General features: G+C 33.2%; 1 protein-coding gene across 4 annotated transcripts in view; it reads right to left on the bottom strand.

The window, feature by feature from the left end:
* LOC124353766 (rab11 family-interacting protein 4) overlaps positions 1–22595 on the bottom strand; it is a 224922-nt gene that overhangs the window by 93034 nt on the left and 109293 nt on the right. For all 4 annotated transcript variants that reach the window (XM_046803760.1, XM_046803763.1, XM_046803764.1 and 1 more), the window contains one exon: positions 19899–19946. In XM_046803760.1, coding sequence (XP_046659716.1) covers positions 19899–19946 — 48 coding nt within the window. The remainder of the gene's footprint in view (positions 1–19898; positions 19947–22595) is intronic.

Here is a 22595-nt window from a genome sequence, read left to right as displayed (position 1 = left end):
AATGCCTGGTGTTGCAGCACTAACTTTATTCCGTTACTAGATTGCAATCTAGCAGTGAGACTAGAAGTTACTATACAAGATACTAGTTTTAATTTAAAATGTTCAATGTTCTTATAACAAGTTCTAAGTAATAAAAAAATATTAAAAACCATAATAATATAAATGGGAAAATCTTAACTGGACATCTAAACAATTTCCTTATCAGAAAACTTCGTTTAATTGCAGAAACAATTGAACTACGATGGATTCATGGGATTGTGTCCTAATTGGTAAGAAAATATTTCTTAAAGTCTTGTATAAATTTCCGTTTACCACAACGTAAAAGGCTAGTCTAAAACAAGCCAGGGTTTTTTGTTTGGAATGACACCAACGATAATAACAACATTGTCATTTAAAAAACTGACATATGAATACAATACCATGTGAAATATGTATGACTATGATTTAAAATCATAAATTTAGCTCCTTAACTACACTGCCTACATTTCAAGGAATTGTCACTTATAAAACTCCACTGTGTGGAAAATATTATTCAAGGAGACCAAAATGCGATAGATTACAAATATTCAAAAAAAATTACAACAACTGCAAATGTGGGCTAGTGATATATTAAAACTAATTTAATTTGTTAGATGGAATTAAATGACAAGAGAAAAACGAAGAAAAGCCAACCTAAACAGAACGTGGAACGTCGCTGCGTCTGGTGCAACCTCTCCTCACGGGTGCGCGAAATCAACTGTACTGGCGGACCACCCTGTCCCTAGATCGATCGGGCGCAGGGCGCAGACAGACAGACAGACAGACAGTCGGGCTAGCTGCCTTCAGAGTTCCAAGTTTCCTCGTGAATAGGATGGTACTCGTCCGTAACTTCGTGAACTCGTCAAGAATATTAACTTGTATTTTCATACAGAGAAATAAGCGTTGTGTCTCTAAATTATTCCGCTACTACAGTACACAATGTGCTTTTTTATAAACGTTAAACGTTTTCTTTCATTATTTTCGTACAAATAAAAATTCAACTTGGACACAACTGCGAGTATAAGAATGGGTAAATTAGTATTTTGGTGCATCAAAGTTTTATACAAAACTCATTCTGAGAATCTGACAAATGAAAAAAGTATGAATTTTCGAAACATTTTAAATTTTAGTGTATATTTTTATTTTTATACTGTATAATGAATATATTCTTTGCTTAGAGTTTGTATTTTGACGATGGAAGTTGAGTTGTATTTAGTTTACAAGTTTTGCGAACATTTGCGTTCACTGAGCGAAACAAAACCCAGTAGCATACTTAACCCAACACACAGACTACGAACTATAAGAAAGTGAACACATCATACCGATGCGTTGCAACACTTCAGGCGTCATAAACCACAACTAGCATGCACACTGGCTCTAAACTCGTGGACTTAATTAAACTATATACTGCTTACATAACACTGAACTAAATTAACACATACATGCCCAATAAATACGCGTGCACGGAACAACCAACCACTGACAACTGACCAGTGGTGAAGAGTAAATGACGATCGTCACGACACAAATAAGATGGCGCCAAATCAGGACCGGGGACCATATATTTGATTTTATATTGACTCAATTCTAGATCGCGTTGATATGGTAAAGCCCCAGAAATGCAAACAGACGCAATTATTGGCTTTTGCCGAAAATAGCACAAGATTCTGCCGTACATGCTGTCTGTATAAAGAACCCGGCGCGAGTTGTCAGTGGAGGCTACAGACTCTGTAGGAGGAACAACGGCAGGTTGGCGAGGAAGAGAAAGAGTCAGTAGGGCGGGCCTATTATGACTTATGACGTCATCAGATGGGCAAAGCATCAAGATGATTCAGCATATGCGCTATGACGTGATCCAGTGATACATTCGGAACCTCTGGCTATCCACGATCTGATGGAATCCTACAAACCGCAGAATTTCATCTACCTCTAAACAAAGAAACATTTTTTTTTTTTTTTAAGAAAATATTCCTAAATTATAAGTGCCTTTCATTTTATATTGTAAATAAAGAATGTTATTTTTGTGGAGAAGGAATAAACTAATAGTGCACAGTAAACGTACAAAATTGATCATTCTTTATTACTAAAAGCAAATTATATATTCCTAAACTATATTGAGAGTTAAAATGGTTATAAAATAATTAAATCAAACTTTATCATTCTTCAATCTAGTTTAATTTCAAATGTTCTGGGGGGACCCCTCCACCGACCCATGGATACGCCTCTGTACGACATCTACTAGATGAATTGATCCGTGTTCAATGGATAAAAAGTGTAATCAAATTATTTCTGTATTATTGCTAGCTGAAATCAATTTTTCCATTAAAACCACCACTGTCTTAGCTATATTTTGTAAACATGATATTGATTTTCAAGAGATATTTAATTTATTAACTTAATCAGTAGAACAAAATGTTGCATTAATTTCTCCAATGCCACATAAGCAAAGCTTTTGTTAATTTAGTGCCTATCCAGACACCATTAATGCGTTATAGAAATATCACTGTTATTTATGTCTTGTTCCAATACTTGTTACTAACATTGCAACCCATCATTGATAATCGTATGAATACACACAACTGGCTTTCATTAAACAGAAACATAATCAGTACAGATCCAAGATAGGGAATGAAAGCTAGGTTTATTTTTACCATCGGCTGTGCACATTTATTTTTATACGTTGGCAACACTGCCATCAATCTGTCTATAACGATCTATTGCTGGTTTATTAACAAACCGAGATTCTGACAGTCTCCTTATTGAATACTACCGAAAGACAAATTGATATAATCTATTTTCAATTTTTTTTACTGTTGTGGCTTATGATCATAAGTTTTAGTTTCACAAACTTCTAGTTTAGGTGATTTTTCCTTCAGTAACAATTTTAATATGTTTAGTTAGATCTTTTCTATCTAGAGGTAGTTGTGTGGTACTTAAACCCCCTTTCACAGCGTTGGGCCATGGCTTCTTGCTTAAACCTCCTTTACAGGCAGTTGTGTCGTGGCTACTTGCTTAAACCTCCTTTCAAGGCAATTGGGCTGTGGCTACTTTGCTTAAACCTTCCTTCAAAGCAGTTGGGCCATGGCTAGTTGCTTAAACCTCCTTTACAGGCAGTTTGGGCCGTGGCTACTTGCAACCTCCCTTCAAGGCAGTTGTGTCGTGGCTACTTGCTTAAACCTCCTTTCAAGGCAATTGGGCTGTGGCTACTTTGCTTAAACCTCCTTTCAAGGCAGTTGGGCCGTGGCTACTTGCTTAAACCTTCTTTCAAAGCAGTTGGGCCATGGCTACTTGCTTAACCCTCCCTTTACAGGCAGTTGGGCCGTGGCTACTTTGCTTAAACCTCCTTTATAGGCAGTTGTGTCGTGGCTACTTGCTTAAACCTCCCTTCAAGGCAGTTGGGCCGTGGCTACTTTGCTTAAACCTCCTTTGAAGGATTGTGGCTACTTGCGTAAACATCTTTATAAGAAAGAATTGCTTAGTGGAGAAACTGCAGCTTCCTACGTGGCCAAACAGAAAAAACAGCAGATCACATCATGCTGTAAGGTACTAGGGGCAAAGGGAGCAAAGCTTTTATAAGCTTTTATATAGGTGCTCTCCAGCACAACAACAGCACAACACATATTGTTACAGAAGACATGGAGTATAAAGATATCGGTCATAAGCATATTGGTTCCCAATACCAACCAGATCTCATCACAGCTGATATAATAATGATTGTATTATGTATTTTTACAATAACGTATTATTCATTGACAACATTTCTTTTAATTTGGTAACAAAACATAAAAAGCCAACTAATAATAAAACAATAATATCTTCTATAAAACTTTAACAGAAAATTTTTAACTGCAAATTACAAGTAAGTTTTTAACTTTTCACATTTAAAATTATGTTCAGTTTATTGGCTGAATAAAATATCAGAACTTTTAAACTTTTCAAGACTCGAGTTTTAAACATTTGAAAGTCTGCTTTGCACAGAACTTGAAAGAATTAGATTACATTTTGTCTGCTACAGTAAGAATGCTTTTGATGTCAAATAAACTAGTGACAACCGAGGGAACTTTGTATGTTCAACGTTCTTCCATTTGACATAGTTTAAGATTAAATCTACTGGTGAATTTGCAACAGGAACACTGAACCTATTTTCTGAGCAAAGCAACTATTCTTCATTATCTTTAACAAGAAGAGGTTTGTAACAATGGGCTGTTTGCTCATACACCAATGTAACATTCTTAATATTAATATCAAAACTTTCAAATCCTCTTAATTTTATATGTGTTTAATTTCATGACACATTCACATTTTTTAATAAAAAACTGAAAAAGATTTTGTTCCATTAATAGATAAAGCAAAATTCTTTTTATGAATGAAATATTTACATAAAGCAATGGCCTTTGTTTTCAAAATCTAAATCCTTTTTCCAGTAATCTATAAATTAGATGGCACAGTAAAATAAATTATTAGAACTTTTTTATTTTCACAAACATCAATTTCCTTATATTTTCCTGTTGTCTGTTAATCCTACCTATTTTTCAAAAGAAATTTAAACAAAAAATTATTAGCACACATTGTTGTTAGAGCACATGTTAAAAAATTGTAATGTCTACATCTCAATTACAAAACATGTATTCCACCGTAGTATCCGAAAAGTTCAAAACGATCACTAATTAAAATAACAGTCAACCAATTTTTAACAAAATATACGTATGCAAAATATGCAAGCACATTTTCAGCCAACAACCATAAATAATAATAATTAATGCAGTAAAGCTTGAAAATGTTTCAACAAAACAAAACCAAACAACCTTTCTATAGCATTGTAAACTTACATTTTAGAAACAATAGAATACCTCACCGTTGCCACATCTGGTTTTGCAGGTTTACAATTTATCCTGGTGAAACAACAAAAGAAATATACATACTAATTGAGAAATAGAAAGAGTCAATGCAATCTAATTAATTTGATTGAGTGAATGAGTCTTTTAATGTAGGAGGCGAGTGCCAATTTGCATTGCACAAGAACACAATGTCGGTTTTCATAAAATTTACAAAGGAATTTTCCCTCAGAAGAAAACAATTTGCCAGTCATGCTAGTTTAGGTAAATTCAAAACAGAGAGTGGCAAAGGGTTAAAAATAAGATAATGTAATATTATTAAAAAGCACATTTTTTACTTTCTATCCCTCAGACATGTAAATAATAGTTACATCAGTGTTATCCAATGAAATGAAGAGACTGAAACTTACCTAAAATTATCATGATAGTTCAAATAATAGGAGCTGTTAAGACCTATTTCAAGCCGATATTGATTGGTTTAGTCAGAATAATATGAGGGTGCTAATACAACGTTTTTAGTTGTTTTAAATTCACATGCTTCCTTATATGTTATTCTGCTAACTTACAAGTAGATATTAGTTTAGGTTTAGCATAATTTGCTTCCTTTACAGTAACAGTACGTTTCTACATGCTTTTGTAAATCGTAAACATAATTTATAAATAAATAAAACAGGCACTAAAACTGACCCTTGTGGCACACCTTACTTTACATTCAAGGATGCAAATAATACCCTTAGAATATCTTTGGTGTTGATTCCAAACAATTCACTTTATTTTATTGAGATAACTTGAGAACCACCCTGGAGTTGTCTTAGTGACCTAGGGTATTGAATGTTTTCAGAATAATATCATAATCAAGGCAATAAATAGCCTTTCTAAAGACCAAGATTTTAACTGCTTCTACATTATATATTATACATTTGATGGACCAATAAGCACAGTTACTATAAAATTTTCAGAGATGAAACTATGGTTTTCATTAGACCCTATATGTTTACCCTATCACTCTTATTAACATGGATTTTAAAATTATCATTGGAACTATTGGTACTAGACAGATATACAAGCATGTTTATTGACATTAACTGATGACAATAAACTTTAAACCACAGTAGTATATAATATAGTACTAAATTAAGACATGGTTACTGTACTGCTCTATTTATAATATACAATGTTTAAATAGCTGATGTGTGTTTCTACTTTGTGTCAGAATGCATAGGTATGTTCAAAGTGAAATACATACTTAAATAGTGAATACTGCTATTTAAGGCAATTTAATGCAAGTTGCATATTATTAAAATCAATTCTAACTAGGAATAAAAAATATTCTTGGACAAGCACAATAGATATGTTATAACCGTGATTTATTTTTGAGATTATTCGTGTTTAAGTTTTACATCAGACAATGAATTCAATCCACAAAAGGCCAGAATGCATGCTAATGATGCTCAAAATAAGCCTCTACTAAATTGGCTTTGTAATATGTCTATTGTAATTATTTGGCTTCAAATCCATTAAAATTACTCATTCAAATTTTATTGATGTACTAACTACTACTTTCCTCTCATAATGGATGAGTTGATTGAATTACCTGCTTGTTTCTCAAAAACAACAACTCTGATATTTTTAAAGTAAACTAATCTAATATTAGGGATAACAATATCATTGATAAGAGTTCGATTTTTTAAGATAGTAAACTAGGAGTACACCACACCACATGTCGCATAAAAGGCTTCGCTGAGATTGCATGCAAAATTAAAATCTATAACTCATTTTATTCTCCAGATGACTCGCAGATAGATAGGCAAAAATACTGCTTACATACCCTTGGCACACAAAAGAGAATTTGGGACAACATAATGGAGGCTTCAATGATGCTTAATCAAATTCCATGGTTGGACATCAATCATCATAGAACTCATTCTTGTCTATATAGGAAGTTTCATACAACATATAAAGCCTACAGACGAAATCATTTTCAAAATATCTAGCTACATGACATAGTGTTATTTTTGTACATTAAGTTTAGTTTCATAGCAGTGTGTAAATAATAAAAGCCTACAAACCAAGTAACCAACAAATTATGTTTATGTGTTGGGCAAGTTATGGTACATATGTCACGTATTAAAGTCTCGTGGTTGTACTCATCTTGTTTACAAATTTATTTATTCTGCTATTTTCTCGTTACCACCATGGTTACCCGTAAGACCAATGTGAAAATATTTGCTAATGCTGAGACAAATCCCATGGAGTGACATGCACCATCATCCAACTCGTGTTGTCTATAGCTACTTGTGTTACCATGTCACGTGTTGTAATCTCATATGTTTGTTCTCAGCTTGTTTAAAATTTGTTTTATTCTGCTATTTTCTCGTTACCACCATGGTTACCCATAAGACCGATGTAAAAATATTTGCTAACGTCAAATCCCATGGAGTGACATACACCATCATCCAACTTGTGTTGTCTATAGCTACTTGTGTTACCATGTCATGTGTTGAAATCTCATGGTTGTACTCAGCTTGTTTAAAATTTGTTTTATTCTGCTATTTTCTTGTTACTATCATGGTTATCCGTAAGACCAATGTGAAAATATTTGCTAATGCTGAGACAAATCCCATGGAGTGACATGCACCATCATCCAACTCGTGTTGTCTATAGCTACTTGTGTTACCATGTCATGTGTTGAAATCTCATGGTTGTACTCAGCTTGTTTAAAATCTGTTTTATTCTGCTATTTTCTTGTTACTATCATGGTTACCCGTAAGACCAATGTGAAAATATTTGCTAATGCTGAGACAAATCCCATGGAGTGACATGCACCATCATCCAACTCGTGTTGTCTATAGCTACTTGTGTTACCATGTCATGTGTTGAAATCTCATGGTTGTACTCAGCTTGTTTAAAATTTGTTTTATTCTGCTATTTTCTTGTTACTATCATGGTTACCCGTAAGACCAATGTGAAAATATTTGCTAATGCTGAGACAAATCCCATGGAGTGACATGCACCATCATCCAACTCGTGTTGTCTATAGCTACTTGTGTTACCATGTCACGTGTTAAAATCTCATATGTTTGTACTCAGCTTGTTTAAAATTTGTTTTATTCTGCTATTTTCATGTTACTATCATGGTTACCCGTAAGACCAATGTGAAAATATTTGCTAATGCTGAGACAAATCCCATGGAGTGACATGCACCATCATCCAAATCGTGTTGTCTATAGCTACTTGTGTTACCATGTCACGTGTTAAAATCTCATATGTTTCTTCTCAGCTTGTTTAAAATTTGTTTTATTCTGCTATTTTCTCGTTACCACCATGGTTACCCATAAGACCGATGTAAAAATATTTGCTAACGTCAAATCCCATGGAGTGACATGCACCATCATCCAAATCTCGTCTATAGCTACTTGTGTTACCATGTCACGTGTTAAAATCTCATATGTTTGTTCTCAGCTTGTTTAAAATTTGTTTTATTCTGCTATTTTCTTGTTACTATCATGGTTACCCGTAAGACCAATGTGAAAATATTTGCTAATGCTGAGACAAATCCCATGGAGTGACATGCACTAATCATCCAACTCGTGTTGTCTATATTTACTTGTGTTACCATGTCACGTGTTTAAATCTCATATGTTTCTTCTCAGCTTGTTTAAAATTTGTTTTATTCTGCTATTTTCTCGTTACCACCATGGTTACCCATAAGACCGATGTAAAAATATTTGCTAACGTCAAATCCCATGAAGTGACATGCACCATCATCCAACTCAGTGTTGTCTAAATAGAAATGAAGCTTCATGCAATATTTGGTCAATTAGTTTTGGAAATACTGCGTGGAGGACAGACAGACAGATACACTGTTTCCTGTATCACAGATTTTTTGCTTCCTGTGATATATGGGTTGTCCTGCTGCCAGTGACAAACATTGATATGTTATGTACGAGACTTAACAACAGTCCAAGTCACCAATCAGGCAGATTGCTTGTATTGCACTTGCTTGTATTGTGCAGTTGCGAGTTAGTGCAGTCGTGGTCAATAGAAATAATCCCCAAACTGCATACATTAATTTTAGAGCCCAACATCGTTCGTTCTCTCTTGAGTTTATGATTTCTTCAGACAAGTTACAAAAGTAAAAACTATATAACTTCATTCAGGAAAGACTGTTGATTAAACCGTACATTAGGTTTCTATTCAAACACATAATTGTAATTTTGAAATATTAAAAACACAAAAAATTCTTTAGTCAGTGGCAAAGTTTTAGACTTATTTATTGTTTTATACATGATTTTTTCAGTGTATTTGTGAGTTACAAGAAGAGAACAACTGTATTATTAACAATATTTGTGTGGGAAGCTGTGTCTGCGATACAATATTTCCTAGGTCTTATACTTATAAGCACTTTTGAGATTTTATAAAAAAATATATATTGTTGAAATAGGTTTGAATAAAAATCAAAGTATTTCATTTTCACACAATTTTCAAATGTTTTAAAAATCTTGAATTAAAACCAATATTTGTATTACTAAAGTGTATGCTTAAGACATTCATACACATTGTATTTCTAATATTAATGGCTGAGCTTTATTAATCATCAAAATGGCTGGAAAGATTTAATTTATGTCTTTCTGCCTGTCTATCTGTAGCTTCACTTATATGAACACATTTTTTTAACTTACATTAAAAAGATAAAACCAATATTTAAGACTTTTATTGTTTTGTGAGGCCTTTCGATAGCGAGGCTATCTTCTTCAGACACATCACAAAATTGTGTCTGAAGAAGATAGCCTCGCTACCGAAAGGCCTCACAAAACAATAAAAGTCTTAAATATTGGTTTTATGTTTTTAATGTAAGTTAAAAAAGTAACCAATATAAGCTCCATCTACAGTATATATGAACACAACATAAAATTCTATGATGGTGCATGCCACTTCATGCGATTTGGCTGGGCTGGGCGTTGGTAAATATTTTTACATTTGTCGTATGGGTAGCCATGATGGCAGCAACAAAAATTGCAGAATATACAAATTTGTTAACAAACTGAATACAATTAATTATGTTACTTAGTAATACATATAGTCAAACTATTCATAACATATCTCAATAAATAGTTTATCTGTAGACTTAAAATTTTGCATAAAACTTCATATTGATGTAGACAAGAATGAGTTAAATGATTGTGTATGTCCATCCATGGGACATAGTTTTAAATGACATTAAAACCTATTATTCAGAAAGTTGGTATATCTTTTCATTTGTCTACTAGGGGATGTAAAAATTCCTTTTTTCTGTATGATTGTGGGCCCCTGGGATATAACCATTAGCAGAATGAACAACCCTAGGTCTTATATAAAAGAAATATTTTATATCATTTGTTTAAAAAAAATCATTTAAATTAGGTATTTACTTAATTTACTCTATCTTGATCAATGCAATATACTTTTTAATTGTTTCTACGCAATAAAGAATAAGCAGGACATCTTAAGAATTAAGTGAGTTACTTGAAATTTTGCATGCAACCTCAGTGAAACCTGTTATGCTATTCTTGGTAGGGCATAATCCTATCTTGTACAGTATATCAATAATTATTAGTAAGTCAATGTCGTTTATAATGGAATTAAATTTTTGGTACCTGGTAATACAATTAACATTCTGAACCTGTATGGAAATCAATATATAGTCTTCTATATGTGCCCAACCTATAATGTGTGGACCAGGTACCACTACCGGTTTATGTTTATTAGTATGTAACTAATGTTACATGTGTGAGTAAAATGTTGTGTTAATCCGTCAATGATGATAAGTTTTTTGTCTTTAAAATGTTTAAACAATAATATTTTTATTTATTTGTACTACAAATTTAAAGCAGCTTGGAAGATAATCAATATTAAAACTGGTCGTTCAATTAAACAAAGCACTCCAGATTTAACCATCAGTGCTACTGAGTTTAAGGGCGGAAGATGTTTATGGGCTTTCGAACTAAGTTCTCAAGAAAGTACATTAATGCTCAGTTATTTGCTCATTCCTTTAATGATTTTAATCAACTGGAGTTTTGTCAGTAGGTCTATTCCTAATTGTTTCAAGGTAAAAGCTGTAAGACCCACTTTCAAAAAAGCTGATAGGCCCAGTATAAATAATAATTATCATCCAATTACTCTTGTCCCAGTAGCATTCATTGAAGCTAGTAGAATCCATTGTTAAAGATCAGTTAGAAACCTACTATGAAACAAACCATTTTCTTACTTCTGCTCAGCTTGAGTTTAGAAGAGGATTATCTACCATTAAGGGGGCAGAAAATCTGATTTTCAATGTTGCAGAGGGCTTTGAAAACAAAGAAGAAACTAGAACATTACTTTTAGACCTTAGTAAAGCTTTTGACGTTGTTTCGCTGAAATAGCTTCTAGAAAAGCTTAATTTCTATGGCTTGGAGAATGCTGAATTACCTTTTATGAAATCTTATTTCCTTCCTATACAGACCACAATTTGTAAAACTTTCAGATCAGAAAGATGAGGCCTGAGAATGGTTCCACAGGGCTCTGTCCTTGGCCCCTTACTTTTCGTCATTTTTTTTAATAATTCACCTAATTTTCTTCTAGAAAAGTGTCTTCTTTATGCTGATGACACCACACTTTTTACATTTAGTCCAGACTGAGAACGTAATGAACTGGCAAGTTACATGAAGGAGCATTGCAATCTTTGGTTTTCACACAATAAACTTGTCTTAAATCATGATAAAACTGAAAAAATGATCTTTAATTGAAATAAATCTACTTTGCATAAGACAAACCTCTTAGAATTCATTTGAATTCTAAATTTATGTGGGATATTTATATCGAGAGTTTGTGTACTTTGCCATTCTTGAGTTTTATTTGTGATCCGTAAATTAAAAATGTGTACTCATTTAGATTTAGTGACCCAACTTTGTTATGCATTGTTTTATTTATGTTTAACTAGCTGTTACCCGCGGCTTCACGCACAATCTTAGAACCAAAGTCCTTATATTACTTAGTAAAAGCAATTATGATGTAATATGATGGGAGTCATATAAAAATGTTAAAACGTAACTAGGCATTCATCAGGTAGATATTATTTAAGTTCGTGGTAAATAGTATCAGAGTTTAACTTAATTATTATATCATGTTTGGCACGTGTAGGAGCATTTCTGGTTCTAATTAATTATATACATAACGTCACAGCTGAATCTGCCTTGTCATCCCGATCAAGAAAACACAAATCTCAGATCACACAGGTCTCGGAAACTTACTTCGGTCAAAAAGCGTATATTTCCATACGCACATTCATTCATTCATTCATTCATTTCCAGTCCTTGTCATATATTTCAGGTCTAAGATATTTCCAGTATTATAGCAGAGTTTGCCTTGTTGTTTTGACGAAAAATAAATAAATATAATATATAAGTATATATTATATATAAGTATATATTATATATAAGTATATATACTTACATAGAACCGAGATGCCTACTTCGGTTAAATAGTGCCTACTTAAGACCATTTAAATTCACTTACCTACTATGTCACAGTTTAGCTTGCCATATTGCCTCGATCAAATTTTATATACGTTCGATTATCTAGTTCTCGGAAATCTACTTTGGTCAAAATCGTGTTGACATAGTTGAGTTTACCTTGTCCTGATGAAGAAAATACACACATAAGTAGGACTGAAAAGCCTATTACGACCTAGGGGAGAGTCCTACCTACTTACTATGTACTTTCGGTATAAGAGGGAAATTCTTATTAAGGTTTTGCAACTTTCCAAAAGAATCGTTATTAAAGTTTTGCATTACACTTGTTTTTTTGGACTGTAGCCAAGGAAAGAATGAATCGTTGAGGCATGTTAGTATTCATTTCTCTGTTTTTACATTAGTCATTGTTAAAATGTAATATCATAATGTCAAGGAAGCCCGCCATTTTAAAGTAACTTATGTGAAAACATTCATAACTTTGTTAATTAAGGTTAGTTTTATAACAATATTTAATGCATTAGATGATTTTAATTCGTCACTGGCGCAATCTGGAGTACAATTTATATATTAATGTTTTATTTACTATCTGCATTACACTACCGATCAAGCACTGTTTACTTGTTATTGATAAAATTCAAATGTAAACAGATGTTTCAGAAAGTTTGTCGAACTATAGCTGTCAACAGCTGTCAAAATATGTTTCGTTCTTATCATAACATTCAAATGTAAACAAACAAATTTTTCAATTTGAATTTGGCTTTATTTGGTGAAATGAATGTGTTATGGGTGGTAAAAAGCACTCGAAATGTTAATTCAGACCAAAAGCTATACCTGTTCCAAATTTCAGCACAATCCGTATAGCTATAGCAGTTTCAGCGTGATTCGAGGACAAACCTCCAAACATCCAAATATCCAAACATTCAAACTTTCGCATTTATAATATTAGTGGGATTTGTGTTATTAGTCTTTGAGGTAACTTCAGTGGAACCGTAGAAGTTTTTGTGTGGCAAAAAATAGTAGTCAGTTGTATAAAAGATCTGGGGCATAGATTCATGTCAAACTATATTTCCTGAGTTTAAAATACTCCTAGTTTATTCATTTTCTGCAGTCTCATCCGTGTAAAGGAAAACTAAAATAACTTTATTTCAAGAGTTCATCTGTTAGATCTAAGATATACTAGATTAAGTAAAACACAAAAGTCTGTTAGCTTTGTTTGCATACAGATTTTTAATAAATTTCATTTAAACATTAGAAACCTTCCAATTAATGTTTTTTAAACAAAAATTAAAATTTGGTTGATTAGTTAGGCATTTTATAGAGTAACTGAATATGAAAATGGGACTTTCTCTTCTATAAATTTTTATCCAAGACCTTATGTAAAAATGTGTTTCTTACTCAAATGTTTACATTTATTTGTATGTTAAATTTGTTTATGTTTTTAATTTATTACATGTATTTGTTTACATTTAAATGTAGATTTTCATTTTTCTAGATTATACATGTATTTTATTTTTATTTTTTTGTATTGTGCCCATTTGATACGACATGTAACTTTTAATACCTAAGATTAAGGCTACACTTAGACAAAGTTTGAGTTTGACTGTCTATAGCAACCACTGTTGTTTAATGACAATAAAAGTATTTCATTACATATTATTATTCATAATTTGGACAGCAGCAGTTACATAAATATAATATCCAGGTATGTAGAGAGGCCCATTAAAGCTAGGCAAATAATTAATTCATCATCCTTGATTTTACACAAGAATATACAGTCAGAAGTCTATTGTTTAGGCTTGGAACACTCTTACTGCGATCCTAGTACAGATGGGCAAAGAGATCTGAGCGTGCGGCCGAGGCATCCACGAAACATTGACCTCACCTACTCTTTGTCATTCTGCGATTGATTTAAAAGAACCGAACTGTCAAAACAACTTTTATTTGAATATAACCACAAGATAACTGAATAAATCAGTAAATATTCTAGTTCTTGCCTCTTGTCACAAGAAATACCAAAAGATGGACTCTAAGAGAAAACCTAAACATTTTGGAAAAGACGCCCGTCTCCCCCCGCCCGTCCATCAGGCAGCTGGATAAGATCGATTAGCCCATCTATACCCTTGGAATCCTGAGTCACAATGGGTCCTTAAGCGAATACACACAATAGAATGATAATTAGATGTCAGTGCCAGAATCTTTTGCCATATATCACAGAAACAAGACATCCAATGATTTTACAGAACTCTCAATGGTTTGATGAAGTGCCAGCATGCTTTGTGCTACTAAGTGTGTGCATGGCTTTACTCAACACTAGATGGGTCCTGGGTTTGATGAGAGCCTTACGAGGAAAGCTTCAATTCTAATATGGTGCTGTGCATACCACAAAGATAGCAAAGTATGAAAATGACAAGTCAATTAACTGGTATTATCTACCATAATAGTTAAGATTGTCTTCTCCTCAAGCACTAACACTTTGAGCAGGAAATAGTCATTTCAGACTATGAAGTATTAGAGTTACTCTAATATCCACATGAGTTACTTGGGAGTCACAGGAGAATTGTGTCTTGGAACAATATTTGGAATTCAGTGTATTGAATGAGATGGTTATAATAGCTGTAATTTTGTGCAAATCAGTAAACTTATGCATTAATACCACGTATTGGATTACTATAAAGGATTCATATATTTTAAACTTAAATAATCCAGGTAGTGTCAAGATAGCAATGTAAGAGGAATCAAGACTTTTAACCCCTTAACGGTTTCTGATGGGGCATGTTAATGTTATGGCAACATAATAACACAGCAACATTATGGAACATGGCAATGTTAAAAATTTTGCCGCTCACATAATATTTTGTTTCAACGCATTTGGCATGTTTTATTCTGTTATTACGCACGAAGTCGTCTCACAACTAGTGATCGCCACTCACATAGTTTTGGCATTTCCTGCTAGACTTCAGCACCTCCTAGGTTCCTCTGTGAACTCTTAAATCCAGCATTGATTACAACAGTTCAGCTGTGTTCAAGCGATGCAGACAGCAACCTTATTCAGCCACTGTGTCACTAGATTTATTTGTATTTTGTGGTTCTATCGATGTGTGTCGAGTGTCCAATGGATGTATCAGATGCTAAAATCAATTATTGGAACAGGTTTTTGATGATGAATCTGAGTCAGAGAGTGATAGTAGTAACTGAATGGATAAGGTTCTGGGTGAACTTGCAATGGGGTATTTGTTCAATTTGTTTTGCAAAATTAAGTTATATGAAACTAAAAATTAGCGAGAGGCTTTCTATTTGTTTACGTTGTAAGTTATTTTTAAAATGAATACACTAAAACGAGAAGCCCTAATGTTAACCTTACCTTTAGAATGCCTTTGCTGACCAAAGGATAATGGAACTAAAGCAGTGCATGGCTAAATACATTGTGAAAATTTACAAAATTGTAAAATTTTATTTATATGTATCTATCTGAACATTTACTGTTTTCAGAATTGGTTATAAAGCAAAATACTTTTTGTGAAGTTTAATAATATTATTAATAAAAAGTTGTTATGCAATAATAACTTCAAAATATTGAAAAAAGGTTACTTAATGACTGTTGTTACCTAAACACAATATGCAAGGAATGGTTAAAGGTTAAACTGGTTAAAATTCATGGTTATTTTTCATAACCTGCAAAGGAATTTTATAACCACGAATTATTTTTGGTTAAATATTTATTTATGAATCGATGTCTCAATTGGATTGCTTTTATGGCTCATATATTTGGTATGCAAGAGATGCCCATCACTGCAGGGTTTGTATTGTTTTATAATCCTCTAATTTTTAGTTTTTCGTAATATTTCATAACTGAGAAATGTAGGAACTTTCCTGTCAGTTTTGACTAAGCTGTAACAAACCCAAGTAAAATAAATCACTTTTACAACTTCCTCTCTCCAATAACTTCAAAGTGGACATTTAAAGATGATTTTTATGTGTTCAGGAGTTGTCTTCAAAATACAGCTGTGTTGTATCAGGCACTGAAGGATGATGCTAGGAGAAATAAAACACCAATAATTGCATTGCTTCGCTAAATTTTAGAAACTTCTTTGGTTCTTTTCTACAACGCACTATGTATTGTAGTACACTATTGTTAAACTGTTTGTATTTCAATGTTTTTACTACAATTTTCTGCATTTTTTATCAAGTTGGGAGAATGGGAAACTAGTTTTATTGTATATGGGAATGGATTAAATCAGGATTCTCTGTCATCCAATGCATTCAATGTTATGTTCAACTTATTTTTTGAATTGATCGAAAGTATCCATGATGTGTTTCTTGAAGAAACAAGAGCGAAGAATTTCACCGCTTAAAGTATTTGGTGATGTCTTACTATGATGTGACAAAAACATTGTCTTGGCTTTTGATACGAGATATTGGAGATTTAAACTGTTCAGAATGACTTTACCTAAAGCCATCTCGGCAAGGAGAGGATGTCTTGGGACCATCACTGACAGCTTATGGGTTTGAGAATTACAAATTCATCTCAGTGGGGAAGAAAAACCCTTCAGATTCTTGGAAAAATTTGTCCAGTGGTATGGAACAGGACCCACATAAAGAGCTTTTGGTTTTTTTTTGACTGAACAATGGATACCTCCCTCTATCAGTTCCAATATCAGTTTGGATCTACTTATAGCAATATTAAGTTGTCCCATCCTAATTTTAATAACAAAGAGGACAACATATATAGACATGTCGGTTGCCCACGTGAAACAACATTTTAGGCTAGATCTTTCTTTACTTTAATTACAGATGGAATTCGAGATGAATGATTTGAGAGATTGGAAGTTTAGGACTGGTTTAGGAAATTAACAAACAGCTAAAGGCTGACAACAGAGATGGAGCACATAAATGTAAAACTGGCTGAAGATGATGACCAAAATAAACCTAAGAAGCCACAATTTATGATGACCCAACACAATTTAACATTACTGGGGGAATTGTAATGCCTCTGAACCTGCAATGGAAAATCTCATTGTATCTTTGGACTTACAGGAAATATTCACAGACTCCGAGTAAGTTTTCTTGTTGAAATCTCGCATTAAATAGCACATGTACCTCAAGCCCAGTAACTTTATCTACTAACTGTGATATATATTTTGTTGACTGTCCGCATAATCTGCAGAAGAGAAAATTTACTTAATGTCATAAGGTTCTGATCATTTTTCACCACAGCTGAATATTACTTCTTTGTATCACTATCTTCTTCCATCAACAACACATCCATAGTGATATTGGAATTAACAGTCCGTGGGAGGATAATTTCCCAAAGCAGCATGTGTGCCCAAGTAGAACAAACCACTGTAATCCTCTATTCGTCAGAAGTGTTTCTCCTACCATTAACTTGGTGAAGTGGGAGCAGAGATAAAACAAATCTGTTTATTTCTTTCATAAGAAGTAAAGGGTTGAAGAACTAAGGTTAATGATTCTTGAGGTGTATTTCTAGGACTACCCTTAAAACAGCTGCTAAGATCTACCCCATGAGAGTTGAGCAATGCAGGGAGATTAATTATCATCTATCTGGAACTGCAATTCTAAACTACTATAGGTATTTTTTTCCTAGTAACAAACTGTTTTCTCTCAGTTACAAGGACGTAGCCAGCGAGGGGATCCAAGGGTTCCGGATACCCCCAAATTTTCAATTTTTCAATTACTTTTCTAGTAAACGATTATTATTATTATTACTTAAATAATTCAGTATTACTGACATGTACTGTTGAATATCGTTCTCAATAAAGAAATGGGTCAAGAACTTTTTAAGGAACAAAATGGGGCCTTACTCTCTGTCCACTATGGGAAAATATCAGTTGTCTGGACCCCCAAATTGTTTTTCCTGGCTACGTTCTTGCTCAGTTAGTCCTCATTTGAGATGACTCCAATAAGGCTTTTTAAAACTTTCCATCCTATATTATAACTAAATAAACAATGATGAAGCAAACATAGCGGGTACGGAGATTATCGCAAGATAACCGAATCAAGCAATGTCAAGCATGGCTGCTGCTTGCAAGCAGCCCACCTGCCATTGGTGGTGGTTTGGAAGTGAGCTCTAAGCCATTGGTCTCCAGGTAGTGCTTCTTAACCCTATTTCACCTGGTAAAATAATACATTCTTTGACTTTGACCTTTGACTTTAATCCTATTTTACCTGGTAAAATAAGACATTCTTTGACTTTGACCTTTGACTTTAAAAAAACTTCAGAAAATTAGCGTGATGATGACATGCTAATCCAGGACACTCAAGGTCACTTCTGAATCCGATATCTTATAACCATACATACTTATTTACTATTACAACCACCTAACAACTCCTACTACAAGGAACACTGCAATGTGATTAGATCACCTTCAGGTACTGACAATATGGAAATTGGCATTGGAAGCTAGATTTTAGAGGTCTATCAACCCAGCCTGGCCTTCTGGTTCAATCTCCACATAAAGCTGTACAATTCCCTTGGTCATGATTGGATATTTTGACAAGTAAAATGGTAACATCTTTTTCACCTACAGGAGAGTATAGGTTCTCTTTAAACCCGCTTTCTTCTATAAGCGTATTTTGCAGATTCAGAAGTGGTCTGCTTATTTGGAAATACAGACAGAGAGTTGCACTTAGTGGAGATACAAGTGAATTTGGCAACAGCACAATTCAATTATGCTAACTGCCAAAAGTTCTAACCAAACAAGATATTTTTAGACATTGCTCTCGTGATATAGTGCAGCAATGCAGCTACTCGGATGCCAAGCAGTTATCTGGCAATGATGTTAAACTACAATTCGATATGTTCACTTTGGCTATCTTTGAAGAAGATATTAGTTGGTCAGTATTATAAATCATTCAGTACAATTTTAAAATATTCCAGTCAGTACAATTAAACAACACTCCAGTCAATACAAGTGAACACTCCAGAAGTCTTTACCTTTATTTTCTCATCCACTTAATACCCAAAATAAATTCAATTAGGTTTGTCTGTACGATTTTGGAAACACTAAAAACAAAAAAGTGTATCTCTTTGTAAAATTCTCTATGTGTGAGTGTATTGAAGAATCTACTGTGACTAAATTATAATACTGAGTTTTATTACACTTAGGTAAAGATATTTAGTTTATGTCTGCAATGTTGTTTACAATATTTTTACTAATAACCATGTATTATTGAAAATTTTTAGTTTATAATATCTAAATACATTAAATATCCTAATTCTTTTTATAAAAAGCTATTAAATTAATGGACCCATCTCAGATAAAAAAATCTTTGCATAGTACCAGGACTGCATGGACAGTCCATACCTATTTTAACATTTTTTTTCAAATACCTACACAACTTGACATTGGACCGTTTCACACAGCACTAAGAGCAACAAACTCCCCTAGACAATAATATTTTGCTTATTTCAACACCCATCCAAAATATAATGTTGAACAAAAACATATGATACTTGTCACTGCACTCTTACTGATAATATTATTCAGATATGGATCTATTATTATTCTTATGAATGTAATTATTAATGTAAACTTACGGTTGTCGAAATGAACCCCATCTTCTGTTCGGTAAATTGTCGTGATTACTGCAACATAAACATTTATTTAATTTTAAACAAAATTAGGAAATGATCATACAATCGGCTATCAATTAAAAACTCGTTGACTCCTACCGATAAATAACAATAGTTTTCTATCTATTTTACATTTATTGTGGTTAACCAAGAGACTAAGATGGATCAAGTGAACTTTTAATAAACAGTACACATAGCACATTGTGGCATCAGACTTTGCAGTGATTTAACTTTTCTGTTGGAAAACTAAACTAATTTTAGTTACTGTTTTATTGTTTAGAATATTACATCATTCTCAGTACATTTATTACTGACTACAAATATTTCAATAAAGGTTGGAACACAAAAGACTAGAAGGTAGAAAAGCATATAATACAGAGTACAGAAGTTATGGCATTAAAACAGCTGTTAAAAAACTGCTACCAGCAGAGGGGGAAACAATATTGTGTACACTTATGGTGGGAAGGGTTGATTAAATACGAATGTTGCGTTCAGCTCCATTTCACCTTCCGCTTAGTGCAGTGTTTGAAACTTTCGTATTTAATCAACTCTTCACCATAGCTACATTATGTTAGAAAACTCGGTTGATCCTCTGTGATTTGAGATTGTGTCTGAAACATCATAATGCACTCAATTGTACACATGGTGAGACAATGAGAATACCTCTTCATATAGATTACATTTTTGTAATCTACAGTAGAAGTCTCTGATGTTGAAACAATGCTAAGAGTTTGTTTTGAGTTTCTTTGTCACCGACTTTTTTGGATCTCTCCACACGGACGTTGACTCCATATTCCAGGAGTTAGATTTCAGATGCTGCACTAAGCGTAAGTTCTGTCACACAATAAGCTCAGGTTGACGTGTGAGGATCTGTGAATCCACCCCAATACCCTAAAAGCGTAAGGTGAAATGGAGCTGAACTCAACAATCGAAATACCGTGTAGTACAAAATACGTCTACTATGAGAAGTTTTAAACAGGCAGCTCAAAAATCAAAACGTTAATACTTAATGTTTCCAAATCAATTCAATAATCTGGTTGGTATATTTTATTCCTTCCAAATAATAGTACTACTTGAAAGTCTACAATATTGATGTTACTATCTGCAATTTTATCCATGTTGTAAAATATCTTTCCAACTGGTTTCTTGTTAATACAAATACACTAAAGTAGGAGAAATTTGGATGTGTTAAAACCCTACTACCCCCTTAGGAACACAATTTTGGAACCACAAGTTTATAGAAATGATGTGGTGTGTGGTGGAAAAGAACTTTTCACAGTCTTTTTCCCTGCATATCTTTTTTTTAATGCAATCCTGTATGATAAAATTTTGCACACCACTTAAAACAAAAATGCCCTTCAGTGATATTCATATATGAAGTATTTTCAAGTAAAATACATTTTCAATTCACTCTAAAACCCAATTATACATGCAATACACTCATTTCTGTTTCTACTGGCAAACATTAATTTTATTTCATTCCGTGACCATCAGACAACATATAGTACTTTTAGGTTAATATTTCATAACGATATTGTGCATTTGATGTTTTATTGTCAATCATCCCAAACCCTTAGATTTGTCAAAAACTTTGTGGTGAACACGTGCTGTGGTTGACTTATTTACATATTGATGGTTTAAAAGGCTTTCTCCTCATTTTAAACCCAAAACCCAAGCAATAAATTAAAAATTACCAAAGCTTCATGCATAAAACAACTATGAAGATTCATTAAAGCTGCAATAAGTTTCCATTAATTTAACACCTTCAGCTAGTTATGTTAACAAGCATAGTACCCATGTACATTACCATACGATTAATTATGAACGGTACAGGCACTGTCATCCTGCTGTTTAATTAAACATCATTACAACAGGTACTGATGTAACAGCCATGGGCAGTTTCCCGTAAGTTCTATAACTGTACTCTCTACAACAAGTTTGCCACTCTAACATTCCGAAAACTGATCCAAAAATTTTAAGAAAATTCAGGGCTTTAATTGATGTTCAGTATGTAATAACTCACCTATCTAAATATCTATTAAAATTAAATTGCATGAAGTTTAATTGAATCTTTCATTATGCAAAACTATTAACAATTAATGTTTATATAATTTACTATAATACAACTAATATATTAGATAAAGCAATAAAAATTACTTTCGTCTTTCACAGCACCCCTATTATATAGCCTGGAGGAACAGTAAAGTGATTCCAAAACGAAACCAATGTTCAGGTAGGTAGCCTATTTAATTTCATAAAACTTAGTTACTTTGTACAAGAATGTCACTTCATTTGAATGAATTGAGCTTTAAATTAGAAATTTTATATATTTCGCTAAGGATGTAACTGGGTTCTGACAGAATTTCTCTACTGTCTGTCTATCTGCTTGTGTGTCTGTTTTCCACTGGATATTTTCAAGAATCAATTTAACTATGGACTTCAGAGTTCATATGATGGACATGTCCTTCCATTAAATTTTGGAAACCTTTACATGAAATCTCATTATTTTATAGACAAGAATGAGTTCTATGATGCATATCCATACATGTAATATGAATGAGCATCATCATTCAGTACTATGACAAAATTTATCTTCTGCCTGTCTGGGAGCAGTGATAATGTAATTTCTGACAGATATTCATCTGTCTATCTGTCTGCACG

The sequence above is a fragment of the Homalodisca vitripennis genome, chromosome 2 (assembly GCF_021130785.1).
Source record: "Homalodisca vitripennis isolate AUS2020 chromosome 2, UT_GWSS_2.1, whole genome shotgun sequence".
Taxonomy (NCBI): Eukaryota; Metazoa; Arthropoda; class Insecta; order Hemiptera; family Cicadellidae; genus Homalodisca; species Homalodisca vitripennis.
The sequence above is the reverse complement of the archived record's forward strand: the minus strand, read 5'-3'. Positions and strand labels throughout refer to the sequence as shown.